The following is a 24,523-nucleotide window of genomic DNA, read 5'->3' as shown; positions in this document are numbered from 1 at the left end:
CAATTATCTGCTAAGCCTAATGTGTATTTGCAATAGACACCTGTGCCAATTTATTTTTAAAAATCTGTATTGGTTTCTCTGACACAAATATTTACCAGGTTTGGAAGTGAACCGTGACTGTCACATGCAGATGCCGCCAGTTGAAGCGAAGGGATGTCACGGTGACGGCAACGATGAAGCAATGAGGCGGAAAAACTCAGCTCAGAAGCTATGAAGCATATGGCGAGTGTCAACACTACCTTTTCCATGCTGGCATGTCTTGAATGCATCAGAGCGGCGCTGACGACTTCATCGACACAGTCAAGAACAAGTGGGACGTTTCCTAATTTGGGTAGCAGACTAGCAGTACTGGATTTGTTTTTCTTTTGATTTGACCAAGAGTGATACATTTAGAGGGAGAAAACTTTGCACACTTTTCCAATTGAACAGCGTAACACAAGTTAGCACATTCCATCATGATGGAATTGGTAAAGGTTTGACTGTGACATGCAGGTCCAGTATTCTGCGATACAGTATACCCAACAGAACTTTTATGGAGCCTCATTCTGAGGTCATGTACACATGTACATGATTATTTCTTAAAAGGAATATTTTCCTAGCTCCGGGTTAAGAATTTCTACATCCACAGGCATGACAACACATCTGCAGATCTACCCATAATTATCCTGTACAAATACGAGGTATAGACAAGTATTTTGGCAGTTGGTGCTATGCTGATCTAAGATCATGTTTCTTATGGGAAGATGAGACGGGGTCTGGTCTCTGTTCGAGGTGCTTGATGGGATTCAAGGTCATGGGCAAAGCCATGTTTTTCCATTATGTTATCATTGAAGCGTGTCTCAGAAAAAACTTGTTTAACATTTACTATTTCGACATCTGGGTAGACACTTATTAGCACTATCACTTATCTGAGAAATTACCCTAACAACATGTGTGTGTGTTTTGTCTCTGTGTGTATCTTCGTCCGCCTGCTGGTCTATGGACCGGTCCGAAGAACTTGTGTCTGGTGCATTATTCCCCGGAGGTGGAATTTGCTGGCTGCGCCACTACTGGAGGGGTAATGGTAGCGGGGGGATTTGGAGGAAACCGGGGCATGTTTCCTGTGGAAATGGGGTTATCACTTTGCCAATTACTAGTGCAATTACAACAGGAACCTCGCAGAAGAAGCCTGGGAACGTCTCCAGAGCCGTAAGGCCCTTTCAAAAAACCAAGCAATTAAAACATGACTGTATGTCTAGATTGTTTCCAAGGCTTTCTTTTCAACACAAGATGCATGTTTTTTGTCCTTTTCCATCTATAGGATGTAATTTCTCTGTAAATGATGTCTGAATCCTAACTACCACATTAAGAACTGCACTAGAAGTGGCTATCTATGAAAGTGTTCATTCAAATTAGCATTGTTGATCCTAGAGTAGTGCTAGCCTCCCGGTGTTCCATTTTGGAAAAGGTCACAATACCGTTTGAAGTGTCCAATTAGTTTTGATCATTGCTGCCTTACATGAGATTAATATTAACAAAGCTTGATCGTTTCTGTGTTTGTGCGATGCCTCCAATGTCTGTAATGACAGATACGTACGATGCAATTTGTAGTACTGTTTCACCCTCTGACTGAATATTAAAACAATGACAACAAAAAGGCCTCTGTCACTTCCTGGGCACAGGGATGCAAAAAAAAAAAAAAAATCAAAGATTTGGCCAAATTTGACAAAACAGTATTTCATATATATATCATTCTTCTCCGTCATTTGCTGGAATGAGTCCAACACAACCCACAACTATTGTATTTCTGACTTATTAATGTCCCACGTGAGCTCCCAACATTGATACTAGCGCACACACTGAAGTCAACACCAGACCAAACCCACAGACGGCATGTCTGGACTGTGTCACCAACAGACCAGGCCCTTGTACACGGCTTAAACTTTGACCTCAGCTCGTGTGATTATTCATCATCATCACCATCATCATCATCATCATCGGACTGTGCAGTTTGGCTCTCTGTGAAGCATGGCATAAACATCAAATTTTAGGTCTAGTAGCCTATTGTTATTATTGGAAAACATTAATTGCCTCACTTTCACATTTGTTGAAAATGACGGCTGGTGTGGTAGGTGTCTACTCACTAAAACAGTTTTCTAGAGACTGATTCAAAATGAGAAGGTGTTTTGAATTAACAATTAATGTTTTCATGATAGGAAAACTAGTAAGCCAAACAAGCATGGCTGTTTCTGGTTTACTTTTCAATGTTCCTTGGTGCACTCACGTGAAACATGTTTCATTACTTAAAACAAACTCAGAATATTTGGCTTTTTTTTTCAGGGGGTAGGCATGTTTGTGTCTTTTCCCAAAATGACTTTCTTCAGATTTGGTTTGACACAAATGTCCATAATCATATTGCTGAAGACTGCCGCCCGTTACTTTACAGCCTGAAGGCGTGACAGACACTGTAACTATATGTTTCTTTTAACTGGAGAGGAAAATTTGATTTGAATATATATACCTAAGAAAATTGTGCATTGAGTGGGGCATGGGGTGCCTTGTCTCTATGTGTAGCTAATGTGCTCTTTTAAATAAATAAAAAAGATAATGATAATGATTTACTTGTTGGCTCAGCCTCAAAGCAAAGTTGAGAGATCCATGGAAATTGCCAAACTGTCCAGTAAAGCTACTCAGGATATTTACTGTGACTTGGTTCATTTTCAAGTTTATGATAAATGGCTGCTTAAGAAGCCAGAGCAAAATATTTGTGATGAAAAATCCCCGTATGCAGTACGACAACTTCCTGATAAGATGATCTCTTTTTAAACAGGAAAGGGAAGGCCAACATCCAAACTTTTGTGTCCTTGGCAAATCTTTCAATCATCAAGTATTCTTGAGGCTGCTTCTCATTTACGTTGCAATAGGAATGTCAGATTGGTATTTACGGGTAGTACTGTGAGGCTTGACTGGATTTTAGCAAATATTTGAAGTGAACGAAAATCTGATGTCTTTTGGCAAAAATACTTACTGTAGCTGATTTGCATGTGTTGAGTGGAACAGGCTGTCCCACAAACAGAACACAGATTGGGACCTTGGCGGGACCTTGGCTTTTCAAAGACTCCTCTCTTTCAATTTACCTTTATTTATTCTTTTGAACGATCATGGCCAAAGTACACCTTCTTGAGTTTGGAGCTTTTACCCTGCACAGAACTCTAATGACATAAACCTCAAGTTGTTCTACGTCCAGTTCATTTGTGACTTGCACCTGGCTCGCCACTCAAGCGTGCTTTGTGAACTGCATTCACTCGAGCAATCAGAATGACAATAATGCTTGTCAGAAGGAATCTGAAATAATTTCATGTCTAGATAAGTGTTCCTAGAGATGTGTCAATCCAAATTCAACCTCCAAAGACAAGGATTCCTTGTTCAATGTTGATGTTATGGAATCAACAACTTATTATTTGTATTATTATTTTTAAGTGTACATCTTCTGAAAAAAAGAGGTGAAACTGGACTGATAGAAAGGAATGGCCTCAACAGCAGATGAGGAAAAAGATCCAACTCAAGATTACTAATACGGGGAGGGAGCAAATTGTGGTAAATTGATACTTAAGGGAATTAGCAGCAATGTGAGGCTTAATTTTTACTTAATCGTGTCCTTTAGGCTAAAGATAGCCTCCTAACACCAGAACATTTTCCAGTAACCATTAACAGCATGCTAAAAAATATTAAAAAATGTAGAAGTTAGAGCAAATGTTAAATCCCCATTGAGAATGAATGGGAATTTTTTTTTAAAATGCGCCAAAATGTTTTGAAATTTGGAACGAAACAAAATATACGGCTTCAAAAGTTTCACTTTCGGAGTTAAATGTTGAAACAGGTTGAATCGGACAAAAATTGCAAAAGTTAGCAAAAATGTAGCTATTTGGGGCACTTTGTGTTGTATGTAGAAATTAGAGTAGAAAAACGAAATTTTGCAGAATTTGGTTGAATTTCAAATTTGAAAAATGTGAAATTTTTGTTAGGTGGCAAGGTGTGGAAAAGGTAGGCAAAAGATGAACAGTTGAAAGTTGGAACGGGTTGAATCGGTTGAAGTATGTAGAAATTAGAAGTGAAAAACCAAAATTTGAAGCCGTATATTTCTGCTTTGAGTATTGGTTTATTTAGTGCGTGAGCTCATGAAGGCATTCAAGCCAACCGTAGCAATGTTATGCATGACGGTAAAACACAGCCGGCGTGGTGAAAAAGCCAACTTCAAAACAAAATCTTCCCAATTACAGTAATGCACAGACATCAGTGCCTTGGTATGCTTTTGAAGTTTTTCGTGGCAGTGCAGGGTGGCCTGGCGGCTGACTTGACTCTTCTTCCCGACTAGGAGTTGGAGCCCAGTTTAAATTTAAATTGCCATCACAAACTGTTGCCACCAACATCCCCACAACACGCATTTTGAAATCATGTTAAATAAAATGAAATCATTAAAAAACTATGTTTGTCCTTATTTAATCCGAGTACTCGATTATTATTTGATTTTTTGATTTAGAATTTTCAGTCGGATATCTGAATGCCCAAATATATTCAATAGATATTCAACAGGTGCAACCCAAGTTTGTTAAATTCAAACGCATTTCAGCGATCTCGTTTGGGGAAAGTGGAAGATCAGAAAATTAGCCAGAATTTTCAGTCGGATATCTGAATGCCCAAATATATTCAATAGATATTCAACAGGTGCAACCCAAGTTTGTTAAATTCAAATGCATCTCAGCGATCTCGTTTGGGGAAAGTGGAAGATCAGAAAATTAGCCAGAAATTTAGCTAAAGAATTTCTGTTCTGGTGGAAAAATCTGCTTTTATGCCTGGCCGCAGTTCAAGCTGGGCCTTCATTTAAAAAAAAAAAAATGTGCTGTTTCGCTCTATTTTGCATTACTATAATGACACACATCATTTCATTTATGCTTTCAAACAATACTATTTAAGATGATCATTCACTCTGATCTCCACCTTAATCTTAATCCTACATTTCTCTTGGGCATTAGAGGACCACAGAGCTCGAGCAGAACCAAATTAAATTAAGGAAATCTGCACCCTCAAAAGAACAGCTACCATTGATGGGCACAAAACTGACTAATCCGCTGATTGTGTCTCGCCAATTGTGTGGAATTTTGTCGATGCAGTAATTATATTAACATGGGGAGGAGGGAGCTGTAAATTTCAGCCTCAACAAGTTTGTTGGCTAAAGAAGGATGACACATTGCCACCAACAAGTCAGCAGGTCAGCCACATTGATATGCACAATTCCAAAGAGAGCATTACTGGTTGTGTGAAACACAATGGTGACAGTGATGCAGCCTATGGTCATATTCTGGAGCAGATAGCTCCTTGAGATGGTGTTTCCTCCATCACCTGAATAATCCGTGACCATCATTGTTTTTTTTTTTTTTTATGACATTACAGGATCATTTTTAACCAGTATCAAAGTCAAAGTCAGCTTTATTGTCAATTTCTTCACATGTTAAGACACACAAAGAGATCGAAATTACCTTTCCCACCGTCCCACGGTGACTAGACACATTACACAACACATACAAGCAAATAGCACAAAGAGTAAAAACAAATAGACAAGAGCGATGAATAAGTAATATGCAAATAACCCAAATAAATAAACAATAAACAAATAAATAGATAAATAAGAGGAGCAAAATGGAGCAAGGGTGCATACAGCAGACAGCCAGAATATAGCGCAAAAGAACAGGATGTTAAGCAGCCGAGGGTGGAGGGGGGAGAGAATTCAGGATCCTGACAGCTTGGAGTATGAAGCTGTTGGCGAGTCTGGTGGTACGGGAGCGCAGGCATCTGTACCTCTTCCCAGAGGGCAGAAGATCAAACAAAGAGTGAGCGGGGTGACTCACATCACACACAATCGCGGGTGAGAGAGGGTGTGTGTGGGTGTGTGTTCTTGTGGACAAGTGGTGGGAGGGGCTGATTTGAATTCACGTAAAGCACTCTGAATTGCATTTTGCATGAAAAGCAGCATAAAAATAAACTTTGATTGTTAATGAGAATGAAACACAAATCCAAATATATATTGTGTCTGAAACAAAAGCTTCATCCTGAATGTACTTTTAATTACAATGACTGGCAAAAAAAATTATTCTATCTGCTAGAAGAAAATGATGAGGAAAAAGTAGTGATGGAAAAGGAAATGACCACAGCATAGATCTCCCACAGAGAGCGACAGAACGCATCCACACCCACAACCACCCACGCACAAACACAGTCCAAACCAATACAAATCACAACACATCAATTCTCTGCTTCTAATTTTTGCAAAGATGAACACGCTGGTCTCTGTGGATATGTATTTCGTATATGTACAATCATGCATGCAAAGCAAGAAATGCCATCCACTCCATGCAACCCCACTTACTGAATAGTGAAGCGCCTGTTCCCATGTTGAGATGTCATTAAAGCTTAATTCCCACCTGGGAGAGCGCAACGATCATCTTCATCTGCCTGTATTTTCTAGGTCAGGGATGGGCTACTTAAATGCTGGAGTGGGCCACAGTTTTTCAGTCGTGCTGTTGGGGGGGGGGGGGGGGGCATATAGGACAACGCACTTCCCTAACCACATGTATGACATACATGCTATTTTAAATATGGACAAATACATGCTCATGTGCAAAGGTCTCTTGACACATTTATCAATGCATGTATAAAAGAGCCATTATACTAACCCAATAATAAAGGGTTTGAAGCAAATAACAAAATATCCATACTGTGATTTTTTTTTTCCAGTGCAAAGGACTCTCTCACACAAAACAGCAAACCAAATCATTTTTTAAATTTCTTAGAATTTCTAGGTTCAAGCACAATTATGTCTGCCATCTAGTGGTGAATGGTGATATTACAACTTAAAACTACAATCAAACCTTTGTACTCACTCGTTTTTTGTGAAAATCACTGTTGAACTCTTTGCTTTTTCTTCCTAATGGGAGATTAATTTATCGTGACATCTCATAAATATTTCTGCCTCAAACATAAAAATTTGACTATTTTGAGAATCCCCAATATAGTCCTCTGAACTGCCACTGTGATGAAAATTCCAACAATCAATCTCCAGTGAAATCCTTCAATTCAAGTGCCTCTGATATATAATTTGGAATTTGATCAACAGTTTTGAGAAGACTATCTCTGACGCCGTGACAAACCATTATTTTGCTCAGACTGAATCATTATAAGGTCATTAATGGCACACTTCAAACTTGTTTCAAGTGAGGGCCAACCCAAACAGTTGCTGCTCCCATGAGATTGGAGTGTGGTCAGCAACCGTGCACATGTTACAAGGACTACTTCACTACAAGTCAGCTATCATATTGATCATCTCTGGTTTAGTTGCTGTGGCAAAGTCATCACACATTATACAGTGGAGGTCGAATCAGCACAGGGCCAAGAAAGAATGAATATGGTTGTGATGTTCTTCTGGGATTTCTGCCATCAGCACATTAGTTTTGGTCAAGCGGTCTGAAATGGTCACAGAACCTTGACTCTGAATTCTGAAGGTGGGCGGGAGGTAGCTGTCAAGAACTCGACTGGGGGTGGGAGTTGGGTGTTTTTAGGTGTCAGCAGAGATTAATTCATACAAACCGTCTACAGTCTGTGGGCTAAATCAATTTAGTAAGTATTCCACCCCTGATCTGTCCACCCATGAAATTTTTAAATAAGTAAAACCTCTGAGGAGCTATGATTGGGGTAAAGAAATGAAGTGCTCTAATATATGTTTCAATCTATGATTGTTGCGTGACATTATCACAAATGTCATGTAACTCTCAGTAGACATGAAATGAACCAGGTGCTTCACTCTGCTTTTACTTGTCTGAAAACTCAAACTCATATTACTAAATAAAGACTAAATAATCCGTATAGAAATAGGAAAGAGTGTTTGTGCATGTGGTGAGATGGAGTGACTGAAATGTGAGACACAGCCCATCATAAGGATGTTTCTTCTTACCGGAGTGTGTGAACTGCAGTCGTGGCTGAGATGCTTTCCAGGCCCCGGTTAAGGTGGCTCCGAGGTGGACTAGAAGCACCACTGTTGCCGCTCCACACATCCTCACACACAAGAACACCCACTAAGTCACAGTCTTGGCTCCGGATCGGATCAAATCAGGCAGTTCACAACAGCCCAAACTCTCTTGGTGTCAGTGGAGGCACCAAAGTGGTGCACTGTTAAAATAAATAAACAAACAGTTAAGAGAAATAGAAAAATAATTCCAATTGGAATGTGAGTCCAAGTCACAAAGATGTCCCAGTGTGCAGGACGTGAGTCCAAATCCTGAAAATAATTTAGCGCTCCTTGTAAGAATGTAGCATCACCAACTGTGGGCTTGTGTCTTTGGGTTGGGTGTGTGTGTCGGTGAGTATCAGAGACGTGGTGAGAAAGAAGAAGAGGAATTAAATGAATATGTCTCAGTGTTGCTTCCTTGCAGCTTGACAGCTCTCTTCTGCTCTTGTTCCTGCTCCTCTCTGCATTTGACTGTACTCTTGCGCTCGCGCTCTGCATTTGCTCTCTCTCTTCCCCCGTCTCTCTCTGCTTCTCTCTCTCTCTGCTTCTCTCTCTCTCTGCTTCTCTCTCTCTCTCTCTCTCTCTCTCTCTCTCACACACACACACACACACACACACACACACACACACACACACACACACACACACTCACACTCACGCTCACGCTCACACTCACACTAGCCGCACTCTCATGATGACAATCACTAACACCCATCACTGCTCCCTGGAAAAATGACACTCAATTTAGCTTTTTACTCTTACTCCCTTGCATATTTCAAGACTAAAATGACTGTGTTCAGTCAGTCATTCATTCATTCATTCATTCATTTATCAAAGTTAAAGTAATATACATACTAACAGACTTTACAAAAAAAAGTTCATAGCAACACAAACAGTCAGCCCGCCACATATTATATCCTTGTAGTGATGTAGTTGACCTATATACTGTATCCTGCCTCTCATGAATGAGATGAGTTGTTTTTTATAGTGGATAACAAAATGCCTTTCGCAATATTTGTTCAAATAATAGTCAGTATACACCAGGGTGAAAAAAAATGATGCTTCTCTGACCCATCTTGTACCTCTAATTCGACTTTTCAGAAACAAGGGTGGCTGAGAAAGAAATAATCAGAGAAAGAACCGCAACCCTAAAATAATATTTTTCTCATACAGCTGTTTAAGTGGTCCTATGTGCCCCCCATTAGCACTGATGAAAAATTGTGCGCATACCCCTGCATTTAAGGTGCCCATTCCTGTAGATTTGCTCATTCAGGCAACATAAAGTGATGCAGCAGGTCTTTTTTTAGGGGGGGGGGGGGAGTAGAATGGGCGTCCTTCAACCTACAAGTTGGAGGTTCGATCTTCCACCATTGTGACCCTGTCAAAGTGTCCTTGAGCAAGACACTGAACCCCCAGGTGGTCCTGATGCTCAGCGATGAGCGCCTGTGGCGGGCTTTATTTTGCCCCCCCCCCCCCAGTTTGTTGTCTTTGGACAAATATTACTATGGGTCACCAACTGTTCTTCAATTTGCGAACAGTCATCTGCACAGAACATTCTGTTGTCCTCTGTGTTCACGAGTTTGACTCTTTGCCAGCTGAAAAACCTGGCCACGCATGGAGGAAACTTGGTTTTGGGTTTGAAAGGGATGCATTCTAATTCTAATAAATTTTCCGCGCATTCTAATAGATTTTCCGTGCATTTTCAAATGAATGAATGAATGAATGAATAGAACCAGAATTACTTTTTTTAAAACACTTGAGAAGCAACATTTTCTGTCATTGTTTAAAAAAAAAAAAAAAGTTTTTATATCCCAATGCAGGAAAAAAAAAATCCCTCAATCATTAGTGGTAAAGTATCCTAACTCAAACTCATTTGTTTCATAATTACAAATATAGTGTTTGTTCAGTTACGTGAGTAAAATGTTCTTCAATTTGACTGGAGCTACCATAAACCTTTGCAGCCACCTGTTAACATTCATACAACAGCATCAGTCATCGAGTTGAAAAAAAAGTTGAAATTTGATTTGAGTGAGAGAAGAGCATCATGAGTTCACAATTCCTACTTCTGATGGCACTTTTGTTTGATTTTCTACTACCCTTTTTTTTCTCATGTAAAACTGGGACCTCTGCTCATATAAAGATTGACAAACATTGGCCTAATTAATGCAGTTCACATTCAATGATTCTGCGAGACTAGCTGTGTGTTACCCTGCAGGAACAAGCATCAGAGAAATAAAAACAATCCACTTTTAAACACAGTACCTGAATCACTGGTGCTTTTTATGCAGTAGCTCTTTCCAACAATACAGTGGTATTTTCCCAATTGCCATGATCTTCACAAACCTGAGTGTGGAGATGAAGAGATGAGAGTTTTAGATATTATAACTAGCATCCGCTAAGCCATCAGGTCATTATGACGGGATAATTGGTGACCTGACCACAGGGCCTCTTAATTGCAACAGAAAACCTGCCTCCCACTCGAACAAAAAGCCTCTGATTTTCTCGCTGACAAGTGACATCCATTAGTCAATTGGTGTGTGAGCTCTGGCTGTGGAGATCATTACGGACTTCACATCTCACCGCTCCCTTTCTGCACGAAGCACAGCGACACTAACGCACACTTGTTGTCGTGCACATTCCCCGTGTGGCGTGGATTGGGTGTAAACGCTGCGGTTAATGAGCTCTCATTGTCAGCCAGTTGTTCTGTTTGTTCAGAAGCATAAGGTCCGTCTCCTCCTTAGGCTGATACCAAGACCAAAGTGTCCACTTTGATTATGCAAGCGTATTGATTAGCAAGGCTCGGGCAAGTGGATAGAGAGATTGTTTTGTGTTGTTGCTTTTTTATTTCCATTCTGTTCATTATAAAGTGGAGCAAAGTATTCTGCTTGGAAATTGTTTTAATTGCAAATCAATGACTTCATTTGAAGAGCAACTTTTTTTTTTTGCAGTGTTAATCCCAGAGATCTGAAGCAAGGATTTGTACGTTCAACCAAATATTTATTTATTTGTTTGTTTATTTTTATTAATTATTTTATTTATTTATTCATTCATTCATTAGCTCATTCATTTATTTGCCGGGCTTTTCAGTCCACAGACTGGTACCAGTCCATGGTCCAGTGATTGGGGACTGTTGCTTTAAACTTTTGTAATTTTTGGGCTGGGAAAGCCTCTAATGTTGCAACTTTGTCTGCCATCATCCATGACGACAAAAGCTCAATCAGCTCATCTAAACTACTAACTCTAATAAATAACTTTACTTTATCTTTACTTTTTTTATGTCAACACCACAGGAGGTAAAGATGACGTCAAAGTGTCAAAATGTGATGACGACCACAGAAGCAGGAATGTAACTTGAATCGTGAACCGAACTGCCAAATCATTGTCGGACACTGTGTGCGAGTCGAAATTATGATGTTGATTCGTGGGCAAGCACCCCCGATGCCAAATAATTGTATACTGCACAAAGATTAAAATTGACGTCTTTCGTACTAAGTGCATTACAAATAACAAAGATTGAGGCAACCGTTTGGCCGTGTTACCAATTCGAAACTCAAATCAACGCTCAACCTTACAGGTTTCACTGCAGTTCACATCAAATGTGCAATCATAAATAAGCATGGTATCTGCAAATATTGCTTGATGGAGGGCCAACATTTGATGAGTTTGAAGAATGATGTGGATGCAGCGTAGTGCACAAACTATTTGTAACGATCGTCCATGGCAGTGAAGACAAGCTCCCACCTAGGTGCCCTACTTGCACCTGCCGCAGTTTCCTTCACTGAAAATAGCAAGAAGACTTTCTGTTGTAATAGTGCTGCCACCTTGTGTCATTTCTTGGGGCTCACTCAACCGAGAGGAGATAAAACTTTGGAAAGCTCGCGAGATTGTGGCGATATAACTGTCCACTCCTTCAATACATCAGGTCAGCTTCCATTACCGTCCTGTCAAGCAGTACAAGTCAGTGTGACTTTGGCGTTTTTCAACATTCTCATGTTGGTCATGTGATACAATCAATTTGTGGAAATCTGATCACTGACAGGAGCCCACGATGATATGGCCATCAATAGCATAGTGTTTGTCCTTGCTGTGCCGCCCTGGGGAAAATATGCCCTTGGGATGGACAAACTGGTCGATGCTCAAAGAGGACACTTGTTTTTGCCCTGGTTCAGACGGGCCATTAAAATTGCTTTACTGAGGGTGACCATAAATAACAAAAGTTGATATAATAACCTTCATAAATGATAGCACGTAAGTGACTTATTTATATTCAAATCGGTGCTTACGTATTATCGGGAGGACCTTTAAAAAAACGACTCAAAAATTAAAGTAAATTATTTATTGAAACGATAACATTACATTTGTAATTCCGGAGGCCAGAACGTCGCAATTGCTTCCAAAAGTGACTCAAAGACATCAGTACAGGCAACATGCTTCCGCCACATGAATTCGGCCAAATACGACTCCAAATGGTGACGTGCAGTGCCACAGTGCTTCTTGTTTCGCCACTTTGCCGATCCCCATAGGCGTTCCACTGTCTCTTCAAATCTGTATCTCCCACGAGTGATACCTTCTCTATTGTTGTTTAAAGGTATGCATGGGAATACAGAGCACTTTTAACAATTTCAGCCGCTCTGTCTCCCAATGTTATATTTTCTCATTCATTATCCATAAAGGTAATTTCACACAATCTATTCATGACTGTCTGCTTGGCAATTTGTGCAGCCCCAAGCAGAATACTGACGTGGAAGTCTTTACTGCTACAACATGTCGGACATTCTGACTTATCCGCCGGGCGAGACGTGCAGCATCTGTCGACGTCATCGAGGGTGTGGTTTTAACGCACCGTTTCTGTAATGTATAACTTCGACCACTAGATGTCAGAATAATTTAAACTAAGATTTAAATTCAACCTCCAGCGCTAGCGAACTGTCAAGTAAAGGTCTAATATATTGCTTCATTGTTTTTACTTATTAGTTGTTTTTTTTAATCATGTATTTTCTGTTACTCTGGAAACAAACTTTAAAATGCAGTACCACGTCACAAGGATTCATAGGGCTATTTAAAGGCAACTATGACGAATTTAATTCATAATTCGGCGTATACTTAAAACAGAGTCAACAGTTGAGTTGTATAGCATCTATAGAGCTTAATAAACGAAGCCGACCACCACCCAATATTAGGGGAATGCGTATGGCACAGTTGCCTGTTCAGCCACCTCTACAGCATTGGTGATTATGCCAGAATCATTTTTATCTGCAGTGTTTTTTTACCAGTGCAGCACTTTTACCACTGCATCACCTATTTTAAAAAAATATCATAGAGCAGCATATTTTTACTCGTGAGTTTTAAGTTTCACACAAGTACTTTACATTCCTGAGCAGAAAATGTCGGTTAAGTGGTTGAATGACGGGGCTGGCGCCTCAGGAATGACAGGGGGACGGTCCGAGCAGTCATAATCAGAGATCATCTATTAGGAACAGTGCTATTGCACAATGAAAACTCATACTTTAATACTGTACACGGAAATATATGCACAATACAAGAGTCTATCTGGAATTTTCCCACTGGAGTTCCCCTAGTGATTCACTATCTTACCGATTCACTGACTTCTCTGCCATGTTGTTTTGCTTGCCATGGTATGGTAAGTATGTTGCGTGACTGACTGTAAGAATCAAGCATATCTTAATAAATACAGATCTACAAATACAGATACATATTTTAGTTGTTGCATACAAACCAATAATAAATTCATTCTCTTAATATGCAATTAATGTAAATGGCTTGTTGGGGAGTATCAAGAGATCTTAGCACGCCTCATCTATGTCAAAATGGAAGGAAATTCAGAAGTATCAAACTCCTCTCGATATGGTGTTGGCCAAGAGGCTGGCAAGAAAGTGACCAGTGGTGGCCACCATGTAACTCCGCCACTGCTCTAAAATGTTGAAAATATGGTACCTTGACCTTCAGTGGGGAGAGAAAAGGCAAGAGAAGAGAAACCCTTCAAAATGAAGTGAATTAATTAATACACTTTTATGGAACAAATATTGGAATATAGGTTGTAGATAGGTCAGTGCTTCAGATAGAGATAATTCAAATAAAATTTTACAAATAGAGACTCAGCAATAGATGCAGAGTAAGACGTCTTACTCTCGACGATCTCGTCCATCCTTACTGCAGTTTGTACAAGCTCCGCTCCTTTCTAAATCTCCTTCCTCCCATTGGACAGTTTGTGTGCCCTGCGTCCAGTTTCATTGGAGATTTCAAGTAGGCGACGAAAGCATATTGGTTAAAAAATAGTTGGGCTCGAGCCTGGCTAAAAATAGCCCGGTATATAAAACCGGCGTTCACCAGCATGTGGAGCAGCACACACCTCGCGGGCTGGAGGAGGAGAAGGAGGAGGAGGAGGAGGAGGAGGAGGAGGAGAGAAGGAATAGGAGGAGGAGGAGGAGGAGGAGGAGCAAGGGAAGCAAGGGAAGCAAGGGGAGGCCAGAAGTAGCTAGAAGAAAGGGCGAGGTGATTTGTGAACAGAAAAAAAAAACCTGCGTTAATGTTCTCAGCTTCAATCCCAGCCGAAATGTTCCACTCTGGGGTTCTGTTGTGCCTCTTTCACGGTGTCTGACCACCGCATTGGGTGGAGTACGCAGTGACGACCTTCCTTCCTTCCTTCCTTCCTTCCTTCCTTCCTTCCTTCCTTCCTTCCTTCCTTCCTTCCGGTCTATGGTTTCATTCTAACAGAGCCTGCTGTCATTTTCCATAAATACACTGAGAAGAGTAAAGGGGAGGCTTTACTGACATCACAATGTACTCTGCAGGTTTTTAGTGTGTTTGACTGAATAGAATACTGTGTGGTTACAAGGGCTCTTTATGAATGATCTTGATTATTCAGCAGTGGCCCAGTGGTGTTTTTCTGTGGGAAAGGGTGGGGCATTAAGCACATTCAGATTTGAAACTTGACATTTACTGGTTTGCTTACTGTTTCAAGAAGAGATTGGGGGTAGAGAGAAAAAGGACCACTGCAGAAAACTGGATGCATGGCTATATTACTGCACTGAGCAGAGTATAGTGGGGGTCCTCTGTATAGTTCTCAGCTTCATCCAAGTCTGATTAAATTTGCTGTTGCCAGGCGGAGTTCATTGGGCTCAACCATAATTGCCTCACAAGCAAATAATACTGTATAATTAAAAAAAAAAAAAGCAAATAAATTGTCCATGCTGTCCTGTGCAAGTGGTGTCTAATAATATAACACCACACTCTGGTGTGCACACTCCCTGCAGTTTGTGAATATGGATGGATGTGCTATGTGTCCCATCCCACACCGAAGCAAACTGGCTTACCTTTGCATCCCACACAAGCCCTCTCTGCAGCACAGCCATCAGTCAAGAGTATGAGGCTGCTGCTGCTGCCAAGAGGGCTTGGTGTAGTAGCATTATGCTCTTTAGGCAGCAATCATCTCACCCAGGTTTGCATAAATCCTCATCTGCGTTGACTCTGAATGAGAAACATCTCATTTTTCTCTACTTGAAAAATGATTATTTTGGCTTACAGGGAGTTTTGATGTAAAGTTATACGACGTATGAGGCTGAGGGCAAAAAGAAATTAAACTGCTGCAGCAAAGTGGAGACGGATAATAATGCAGTGTGCAGTATTAGTGACATTCTAAGCTAACATGAGCATGTGTTTATTCAATTTCATTCTTAATTAGGACTCATGACAGCTAAGAAAGAACTGGGGAAATTATGTCAGAAATCGTAGGCATGTATGGCGCTACACCAGGAAAGGGTGCTTCCACAGAAATCTGTGTAGCCCGTTACTTACTGGTCCATCTCCCCTTAAGCCTCAGGAAAGAAAGCAATCCCAGTTGTTCCTGATTGTAGTAGGTCTTCACTGTCATGTTACAAGCAAGTCAAAAATCAAGGATGTGACCACTACATTTTACACTATCATGTTTCAAGCAAGTAAAAAATCCAGGACGTGACCACTAAATTTTAAGTCAGTCGAGTCAGACTCTCTTGCTCAGTCAAGACAGCATACTGTATTTTGGCATTAGCTGCTTTGCGTTCACTCAGTGTATGCATGTACTTGCAGTAGTTAGCTGTACAGTGAGTGTTACACAAGTGTGGAACTGATAAACTATCAAACATCTCTGACTGGCAAACATTTTCAAACGTATTTTCACATGCGTTTGAACCTAATATCTAGTTTATGGTATATTTTCAGCTTCACGTGCTTCCCAAGATCTGACAGGCAATCAGATGTGATTTGGACTCAAACAGATTGAATAGTTAGTAGAGAATGTGTTTAAAAGTCCTCTTGTGGTGAAATAACAGGGGTCAGATTGAAGTAACCCGTAAATGTTTTGTTAATTGTTACACCATTGATCCAAAAGAAATACGTTCACTCCGGTGGGGCTCTTTTCACATCTTTAGTTAGTATTCAATCAGAGTCCAGGGGGAACGTTAACAATAAACTCGGCACTTCATAAAACTTCTCATCCATCACACTCGCGTTTGCATCGATTGACTTTTAAGAGCTCTGCCCCATCTCCGACTCAGAACAAAAAGCACTGGGTGTTATAGAAAGTAATTTATTACACAAACCAAAGCTAGTTTACAAATACGGTTTCCAGTCCTGTGTGTATAGTTTAGTATGAACAAACCCACAATTCATATTTACAGACATTGCATACAGCTTGGTTTACCTGTTCTGACTTCAGCATCAAAATTTAAGATTAAACATTCATTAAAAGGAGGAATAAAACTGATTTGTACATTACATTTTTGCTCTCTCAATGTCTTTTTTTTTTTGCACTTGAAAACATCTTAATCCAGGGCCCACGCAATAATTAATCTTCTCGTGACTGTCTAAAAACATTTGGTGGGACTGATTGACAGGTCGTTAAAAGTAAGGTCAGGTAAAGCGAGCAAAAGTAGCAGTCCACTCTTGTTCTGCCTGTTTTTTTTTTCTTTTAAATACTGACAGACAACAATACATTTAAAAATAAAAGAAGGAAATAAAGTGTAATCCAACAATACAGGAGTAGGTTTCTGGAGCAACCTCATCTCAGTAGGCCAGGAAGATGAACTAGAGAGTTTTTTTTTTTGAGGGAAAACTGACAGGGCACCATCGGCATTTTTAATCAAATAAAATTAATAGCAAGCAATTAACCAGGTCCCAATTTTTTTTTTTTTCTAGACAGTGATTAAGAACATTGTTTGTCGTTTCCCCAAAAAGGCCGTCATGCAGTTTGATGGGTCGGCAGGTACCAGCACTTAAACCATAAGGCAGATTCAATTGTAAAATGTGCTCATGGCGGATCCAGGCATTCTCTAAAACCTATTTTACAAAGACAACCTACAAAACAGGCGCACTTGTGCCGTAACAGAAGGACTAGCGTATGAAAAATACTTTACGGTAGCGATCGCTTTCAACACAAGTGTGTTCGGGGCCGTTCCAGCTCGGTGTTACAATGTCTGAAGGCAGTATCCGAGATTCAACAGGCTATATAGGCTTCCGATTACTGTCTTCAAGTCTACATTTCTGCCTCCAAAATAAAATGAAATCAAATTGCATCACTCCTAGATCAAGAGATTAGTGGTGGTGCTCATCTAACCACAATACTTTGTATCCGCGTTCTCTGTCCTGGTCTACAGCTAGAAGATCAGCACCAGCAGTCAGATGTGTGAAGGAGGAATTGGGAGCAGACGAGAAGAGTTTGGCGGGCTTTAAAATCCTTCCACGGGGCCCCCTTTTAATTGGTTTGTCATTTTTAGAACCCGTGATATTATTGTCGGTGGGGGCGTGCGTGTTAATGTCATAATTGCCGAATCATAATCACCATCTTACAAGTATTTTAAATAATAGCAAGAGGGGGTCAGTTTGTCAATTGCAACAGTGGGATGATAGAAAAGTGAGGTGAGGGATGAGTGCATATACAGGCTGAGAGTCCTGTAAGCACAGGATTTACCTCACAGACATCATGCCTTGAGGCTGTAAAATCATCGTATCTGAAGTGGAGGGTATCAGCTAGAGGTGCACACAGGACCAAAATGTTTCCAGACACCAGTATTCAGGTTGTCTTGTGGTAAGCACACCTAAATTTGAGTCAAGTGAGAATTTTAACTGTATATGCAGCCTCATCACAGGGCAGATTGCCTTGCCTGCACAATCGGGGTTAACTATCCCACTGGCAGCCATTATTTACATGTACTTGCTGTGCCCTGACCCGTCAAGTCATTCAGGGAGGTAACTAAGGTTGCCATCCAAACATAACACAGTCAGCGGAACATCCTCACCACAAATGATCACGTATGGCTAGATTTTAAGCAGGGGCAGGATCGGGGGTGAGGACAAGCAGTCTTTGAATGGTGTCAAGTTCCCACCAAATTACAAGGCCAAAGGTTTACAAAGGTCGTCGTTATTTGCCCACATCCAATCCCTCTTCTTCGTAGCTTCCCAAACAAAAGTCTCTGGGTAAATTCAGTTTGACAAACAGCCATTTTATAGCGGGAGCCATTAACTGTAGTCTTTTGCTGACTTCCCTCCTGTACGTCGTCTACTAATTCTTCTATCCCTCCCTGGCCACAGGTACAACAGGCCAGGTGCAAACAGTCCCACAATAACTGCCACATTACAGTAGTACACATTTACTGCTCTTGTTTCTGCGGCGAGCCTGGAGCGCCGCCCTTGTGGCCATCTCAAACACCTCCCGCACGCCGTCCTTGGTCTTTGCTGAGCATTCCATGTAGCCGAATGCCGCGATCCGACCAGCCATGTCCCTGCCTTCCTCAGACTTCACTGGCTCCTGTTGGACAAATAGACAATTAATACTGGTGTCTTACTACCAGTGCTGCTTCAACACAACAAAGTTTTAAATCACATGAACATACCATTAGCAGCATGCAACTGGAAGCAAAAAATAACAGATGCACAAGGATGCCCCTAAACGTTGTACTTCTGATGCACCTCATTCATCACCTTACCTTGCTAACCCGTTGAGCAGCTAATGTAGGAATCTTTGCTCAGTAATTCTTGTTATCAAATAGCACAAACAGATGGACTCAATCAAATGCAAAGATCTTAATTAAAATTCTTTGTTCATAGCAAGCTAGTCAATATCAAGTCCTATCAAGCTAACAGAAATCGGAACAACCAGCAAGAGGACAAAATGCAAACTAAAACAGTAAGAGCTCTAAAGACCGCTTGAACAAAGCACATGGGAACATTTCTGCTCAGTCATCTAATGGACTAGTGGCTGTTGACCTGACTATGTATGTTAAATGAGATCAAGCACCTGCTTCATTTTAGCCAGCTCCCGGCGTGTGTGCTCATCATTGCGCAGGTCTTTCTTGTTTCCAACCAGGATGATGGGAACGTTGGGGCAGAAGTGTTTTACCTCAGGTGTCCACTTCTCTGGAATGTTTTCTGTGCGAAAAAGATAATGAAATCATTTGTCGGTTAGGCGAGGCAGTGCGTATGACAAAACACATTTCACGAATGTTTGAAACCAGGTTTTACAGCTATCAGATAAGCCAGACAAAGGGAAAGAAATTGCATTCATATTTGTTCTGGGTGAAACCAAGCAACCAGTGAAACATTCATTTCAGGCTGTTTGCATGCACTGTGCCATTCAAATAAAAATACAACATTGTACTTGTGATAATGTCTCTAAGAGCGCAGCATTGCACTCTTACCTTGTTTTTATTACTAACATACAAGGTAATAGACATTTTCGACTCGTTTAGTCACATTTATGCATGACGTTTAAATGATCCAGCGCTTTCATCACACGATTTTATATGAACCTATTCCCATAATGCGAGAAAAGCGTTATTCAGAATCCTAATAGCAGAATGTGCATTGCATGTAATTTTGCAGCATGGCTGCCTGCCGCTGCTTGTGCTGCAGCGACTTGCTCTGGCAGTTAATCAACAAACGGCTTCAACGATTATTTGGAAATCAAATAAATTAAGTACCCCCGGAAAGTACCTATGTTGCTCATCAAAATGGCTGGAGAGGAGAGGAGCAGTACAAAATTGATTGATGCGCATGACTGTGTTTACGCTCACCCAAGCTGTCAGGGCTGTCTATGGAAAAACACATGAGAATGACGTCAGTGTCTGGATAAGAGAGCGGTCTGAGCCTGTCATAGTCCTCTTGACCGGCCGTGTCCCACAGCGCCAATTCCACCTGAAACACACATACATTTACAAATGGTTATTTTGATTTGATTTTCCAGGCAGCTATAGAAGATTTTGTGTGTGTGTGTTTGACAGCACGACAATACAATTACAAAATCTGAAGAATTACATTGACTGCAGTATGTTTAAATTCTACATGGTGCTGTAATCGGACATAGCCAAGTAAACATGGTGCAGCACAGATAAACATCCACATTCATTTAGAAAAACCAATAAAAAGGTGTATTTTATAGTTTTAACATGGTTTCACGTTACATTAGTAGTTAACCTTGTTATTCTTACGTGACATAACATGGGGTGCGCAATTGTTTGACAAGATGACTAAATGTGCAATAGTGGCACACCATCAGTGAGTGTTATTTCGTACCTGCTTGCTATCCACTTCTATGTCGGCCACGTAGTTCTCAAACACAGTGGGGACATACACTTCGGGGAACTGGTCCTTGCTAAAGACAATCAGAAGGCAGGTCTTCCCACAAGCGCCATCGCCAACTATCACCAGCTTCTTACGGATGGCTGCCATCCCTGAAGCGGAAAGAAAGGGTGGAGGGACAGCAAAATAAATTGATATGCTCCTATTTTTACAGCACATCCAACCATCAAATGTAAAGCAATTACCTCGCGGCTTGTACCGGGATATACTGGCAGCAAAGCGCCGCAAAGGAAGCAACACACACAAAAAAATTACACTTCAGAACGAGTTTCAGTAACTGCGGAAGTATGCTTGCTCAGTAGAGTAAAGGGAAGTTATTGGGAAACAAGCAAGTACACAGACGGAAAATTGAGGACCTTCGGGGCAACTGTGCTGTTTTCCACTGAACTCGGCTCAATCTGCATCATTATGTGAGGCCAACGAAAGAAAATATTTTCCCAAACAACAACAAAATCAACACTAGAAAGCTCTAGTAACAACAATGGAAAACTGCTCACGCAGTTGCACAACGCTACACTATAAACTACACATACAACAAATGTGGTTTAAGATTATTGCCTTTCCAACAGCGGCAATCAAAACATGGCATTAGTGCCTTGCAAAACAGCAGAATATGTAATGCAACAGTATCAAAGCCAAAGTGGTCTTAATGTTGTTTCTGGTTGGTGTTATTGGTTAGACATTCTTTTCTAATCTTGGAATTATCCTTAGACTAATTCACTATTAGACAGTGAAATGTCTGACAAAAGCCCGCAAGCGTCACGGTAGATGAATAATCTATGCATTCCCTCGATGACTTGAACAAGAAGAAAGGGCCCCTGAAATGGGGCAGCGGTAGCCTGGAGGCATGTGTTGACCAACGTTTGACCAAGTCTTGATAACAATGTCCCCACCCCTTCAACAAATGCCACCTCGGTGCTGTAAAGCGGGCCATCACAGACACTGACGGCTGCTTCAGCACTGACTAGTAAAAAAATATGTATAAAAATAATTATTGATCTAAAGCACACCACAAGGCATACTGAGGGTGGGTATCAATGCGGGTAACCACTTTATTCATGAGTGGCTTTCTGTTAAAGTAGAACAACTGGAAGAGGAAAACACAAGCAGGAAGATGAAGAAAAAAAAACAAAAGGGAGACACGCTAAAAAAAGGCGACAACAGGAAAATCCCTATTAACATAGAAGATTGTTGTGTCTGAACTCAAAAGTAATTTCCTTCTACTGCACGGGCTTCAAGTTTTTTGTAGAAAAACTTAAATCTAACCCTAGCACAAAGGCCTCACTGACACGCACACACAAAATCAGGTCAAATTACACATGGCTGAAAAAGATGCAACAAATTCTAATGCAAAATTAAAAAGGTTTCCAAACATTTAACGACCAACCAGGTTGTTGCCCCCCCCCCCCCCCCCCCCCAAAAAAAAGAACATGCGTGTTCGTCCCAGGGAATGCACTTGGAGATGAACAATCACTGTCTCTAGGCAAACTGCTCTCAAAATTAAAACCATGGCTAATGAGACCACGGGTGCACGTTTTGCTGCTCATCTGCAACCCTTCTCCTACATCCATGACCTGGAAAATGTCCTCATGTCATCAATTATCAAGGGGATCTATTCTCTGAAATGCGCAGTGAGCATTGGGGACACCCCAAAGCACTTAGGTGGAGTATCTATCGCTTAATTCTCAGAGCTCCTTGCCACTGATGTATACAAATGGCCGAATGGGAATAAGTCAAGCTTACAGGGAAAATGTTTGGTTCACGCAAAGAAAAGATTTTGCTTTGCCAACAACAATTCATTCAGAGGTATGTCTTAATGTAAAGTTAAAAATTACATTTTGGGGCACAGATCAAAAGGTGAAATTTGAAAAATGCAACCACATAGAAAGAAGATAATAAAGCGATAATGAACAGTCATTGCCGACAAATGGTTGGTTTTGGTTTCTTTTCAGTATGGTCATGAAAGGGTGTGCAATAAACTGCCTAAAAAAGACAAGACTCAAAATAAGTGGTTTTGCATCGCAGTTTGCAAGTTAAAATGTGCAATTTGCTCATCAGCAAAACACACCATATAGGAAAACAAGAATCCACTGCTGAGACTGTCTGAAAAAGCTTCATTGGGCTGGAACACGCATGTCACTCACATCACCTGCCGCAGGTAGTCCAAGGACAAAGCTAGCTTGGGGTTACTTATGCCGTATCAACTAGCTCGCAACGTTTGTCTAGTGCAGCGTTGTAACGCATCATGCAGTCTTAAGGCAGTACTCATCACCTCCATGGCGACAAATACGCCACACTTCTTACAGGTTTTACATTTTTCCCCCATTATTTTTGTTCGATGAGTAGTTCAGGGATAAAATGTCATTTTTCATCAAAAATGCAATGCGTCATGGCGTTATCAATTATCAGTGTTTGGCATTGCTGAGTGATCAAATATACTGTAAGTAGGTCTCGAAGAATTTGGTCTGGAAAAAGAAAAGCGGGATCGTTACATCCCTTGTTTTAATGGCCCAAACCACCCTAGCATAGAGAAGGGATTGTGCCTTTCTAACGAGAGCTTCCCAGTAAAACCAGTGTTTTTAAAGCAGCCTGCCACTGGGTGGGTCACCAGAAAGATGGCGTCATCACAGAGGCAACAGATGGCTAGTGTCCGCAGTGGAAGAACGTGTATATGGCCTCATTTCAAATTAAATACCCGGCGGAAAGAGAAAAATAATAATCATAAATAAAACGTGTTTGACGTTTGACTGAATGATCTCAAGATTTTAAGAAAATCCAATATGCAAGGGTCGCTTTAAAATTGTACGTTGCTCCAAGGCGTTTAAAAATAAGTGGAGTTCGGTGTACAATAATTTATTGTACCGAACCAAAAAATAAAAACGAAGAGGAATTAATACCTTTTTGTGGTCTGTCTTTGATTCTCAACCGGTTTAATGAAAAGTCAACGAGCCAGCCGCCTGCTCTGCCGAGGCTAGTCGAGAAGACAGCCTCTTTGTTTGACTACAGCCGCTTCGACAATCTAGGCCAAATGTCGAAGTTTCGATTTTTGAAAAATAAATCGATGACCGTATTTATGAAGCTACTCTTGTAAGATTGTCGGGATTGTTTACACCACCGATGATCCTATATTCAAATGAGAGCGTTTTTCAGCTTGAGCTCAACTGTCTGGAAAGTGCGGAAGCGGCATTTAGCAATGGTGGTCGTCAGGGAGGAAAAGAAAGCTTACGAAGCTAGCGTCGGCGAACCTGGTCAGCCTTAATAGACCAGCACAACTTTAACTACACTTTAGCCTGCTTCGAGGCAGAAGGATAAACATCGCCGACTACTTGAGTGAATGTACAGAAAGTAAAGTTTTACCTGCAGTGCGTACGGACTGACAAGTACAGACAGTAATGCTCGAAGGAGAAGAGTCGCGCCACCAGTGCAGCCCCGTCGGCGTACTACTTTCATACAATGCAACGCTTCACGGGAGCGCGCAAGGAAGGTTGGTGAGAGGGGGAGGGGCGTAGAGCGCGTGCTCGAGAACCACACCTGCGCGAGCACGTCAACGTTGATCGTGATGAAGCGCGCACACGTTCAATAACGCTGCCACGGAAGCGCCAATATATTCAATGACATCAATGAATGATATCATGTATTCATCAACTGGCACACGTGCTTAATTGAAACAAATATCATTTTGTGTTACAACGTATATTACTGCAGTGCCCCGATCAGGATGAAAAGCGCTCACCGAGCGTTGTCTGTCAATAGTCTTAGCAAAGAGCCCCATCCAGTGGACAGTTTGGGCAATTACTGAAAAAAAAACAGTTCTTTAACCATAGCTGCCATGTACTGAATTCTGACTTTAAAGTG

The 24,523-nt window shown here is 41.0% G+C and overlaps 2 protein-coding genes across 3 annotated transcripts in view; both read right to left on the bottom strand.

Moving 5' to 3' along the window:
• sema3h (sema domain, immunoglobulin domain (Ig), short basic domain, secreted, (semaphorin) 3H) overlaps positions 1–8,486 on the bottom strand; it is a 43,738-nt gene extending 35,252 nt beyond the window's left edge. For both annotated transcript variants that reach the window (XM_085918492.1, XM_085918499.1), the window contains exon 1: positions 7,985–8,486. In XM_085918492.1, coding sequence (XP_085774618.1) covers positions 7,985–8,084 — 100 coding nt within the window. In that variant the 5' untranslated portion in view covers positions 8,085–8,486. The remainder of the gene's footprint in view (positions 1–7,984) is intronic.
• Positions 8,487–16,606: 8,120 nt separating this feature from the next.
• rhoab (ras homolog gene family, member Ab) lies at positions 16,607–24,169 on the bottom strand. The gene is made up of 5 exons (XM_085925839.1): positions 24,026–24,169; positions 20,603–20,760; positions 20,104–20,224; positions 19,329–19,459; positions 16,607–18,839 (listed from the first exon to the last, which is right to left on the bottom strand). Exons 2-5 carry the CDS (start codon positions 20,756–20,758, stop codon positions 18,666–18,668), a joined length of 582 nt encoding a protein of 193 aa, XP_085781965.1. The 5' UTR covers positions 20,759–20,760; positions 24,026–24,169; the 3' UTR covers positions 16,607–18,665.
• Positions 24,170–24,523: the final 354 nt, after the last annotated feature.

This window comes from Syngnathus leptorhynchus, chromosome 1, assembly GCF_054491065.1.
Source record: "Syngnathus leptorhynchus isolate UIUO chromosome 1, UIUO_Slep, whole genome shotgun sequence".
Lineage (NCBI taxonomy): Eukaryota > Metazoa > Chordata > Actinopteri > Syngnathiformes > Syngnathidae > Syngnathus > Syngnathus leptorhynchus.
Note: the sequence above shows the minus strand (reverse complement) of the source record. Positions and strands in the feature narration are given on the sequence as shown.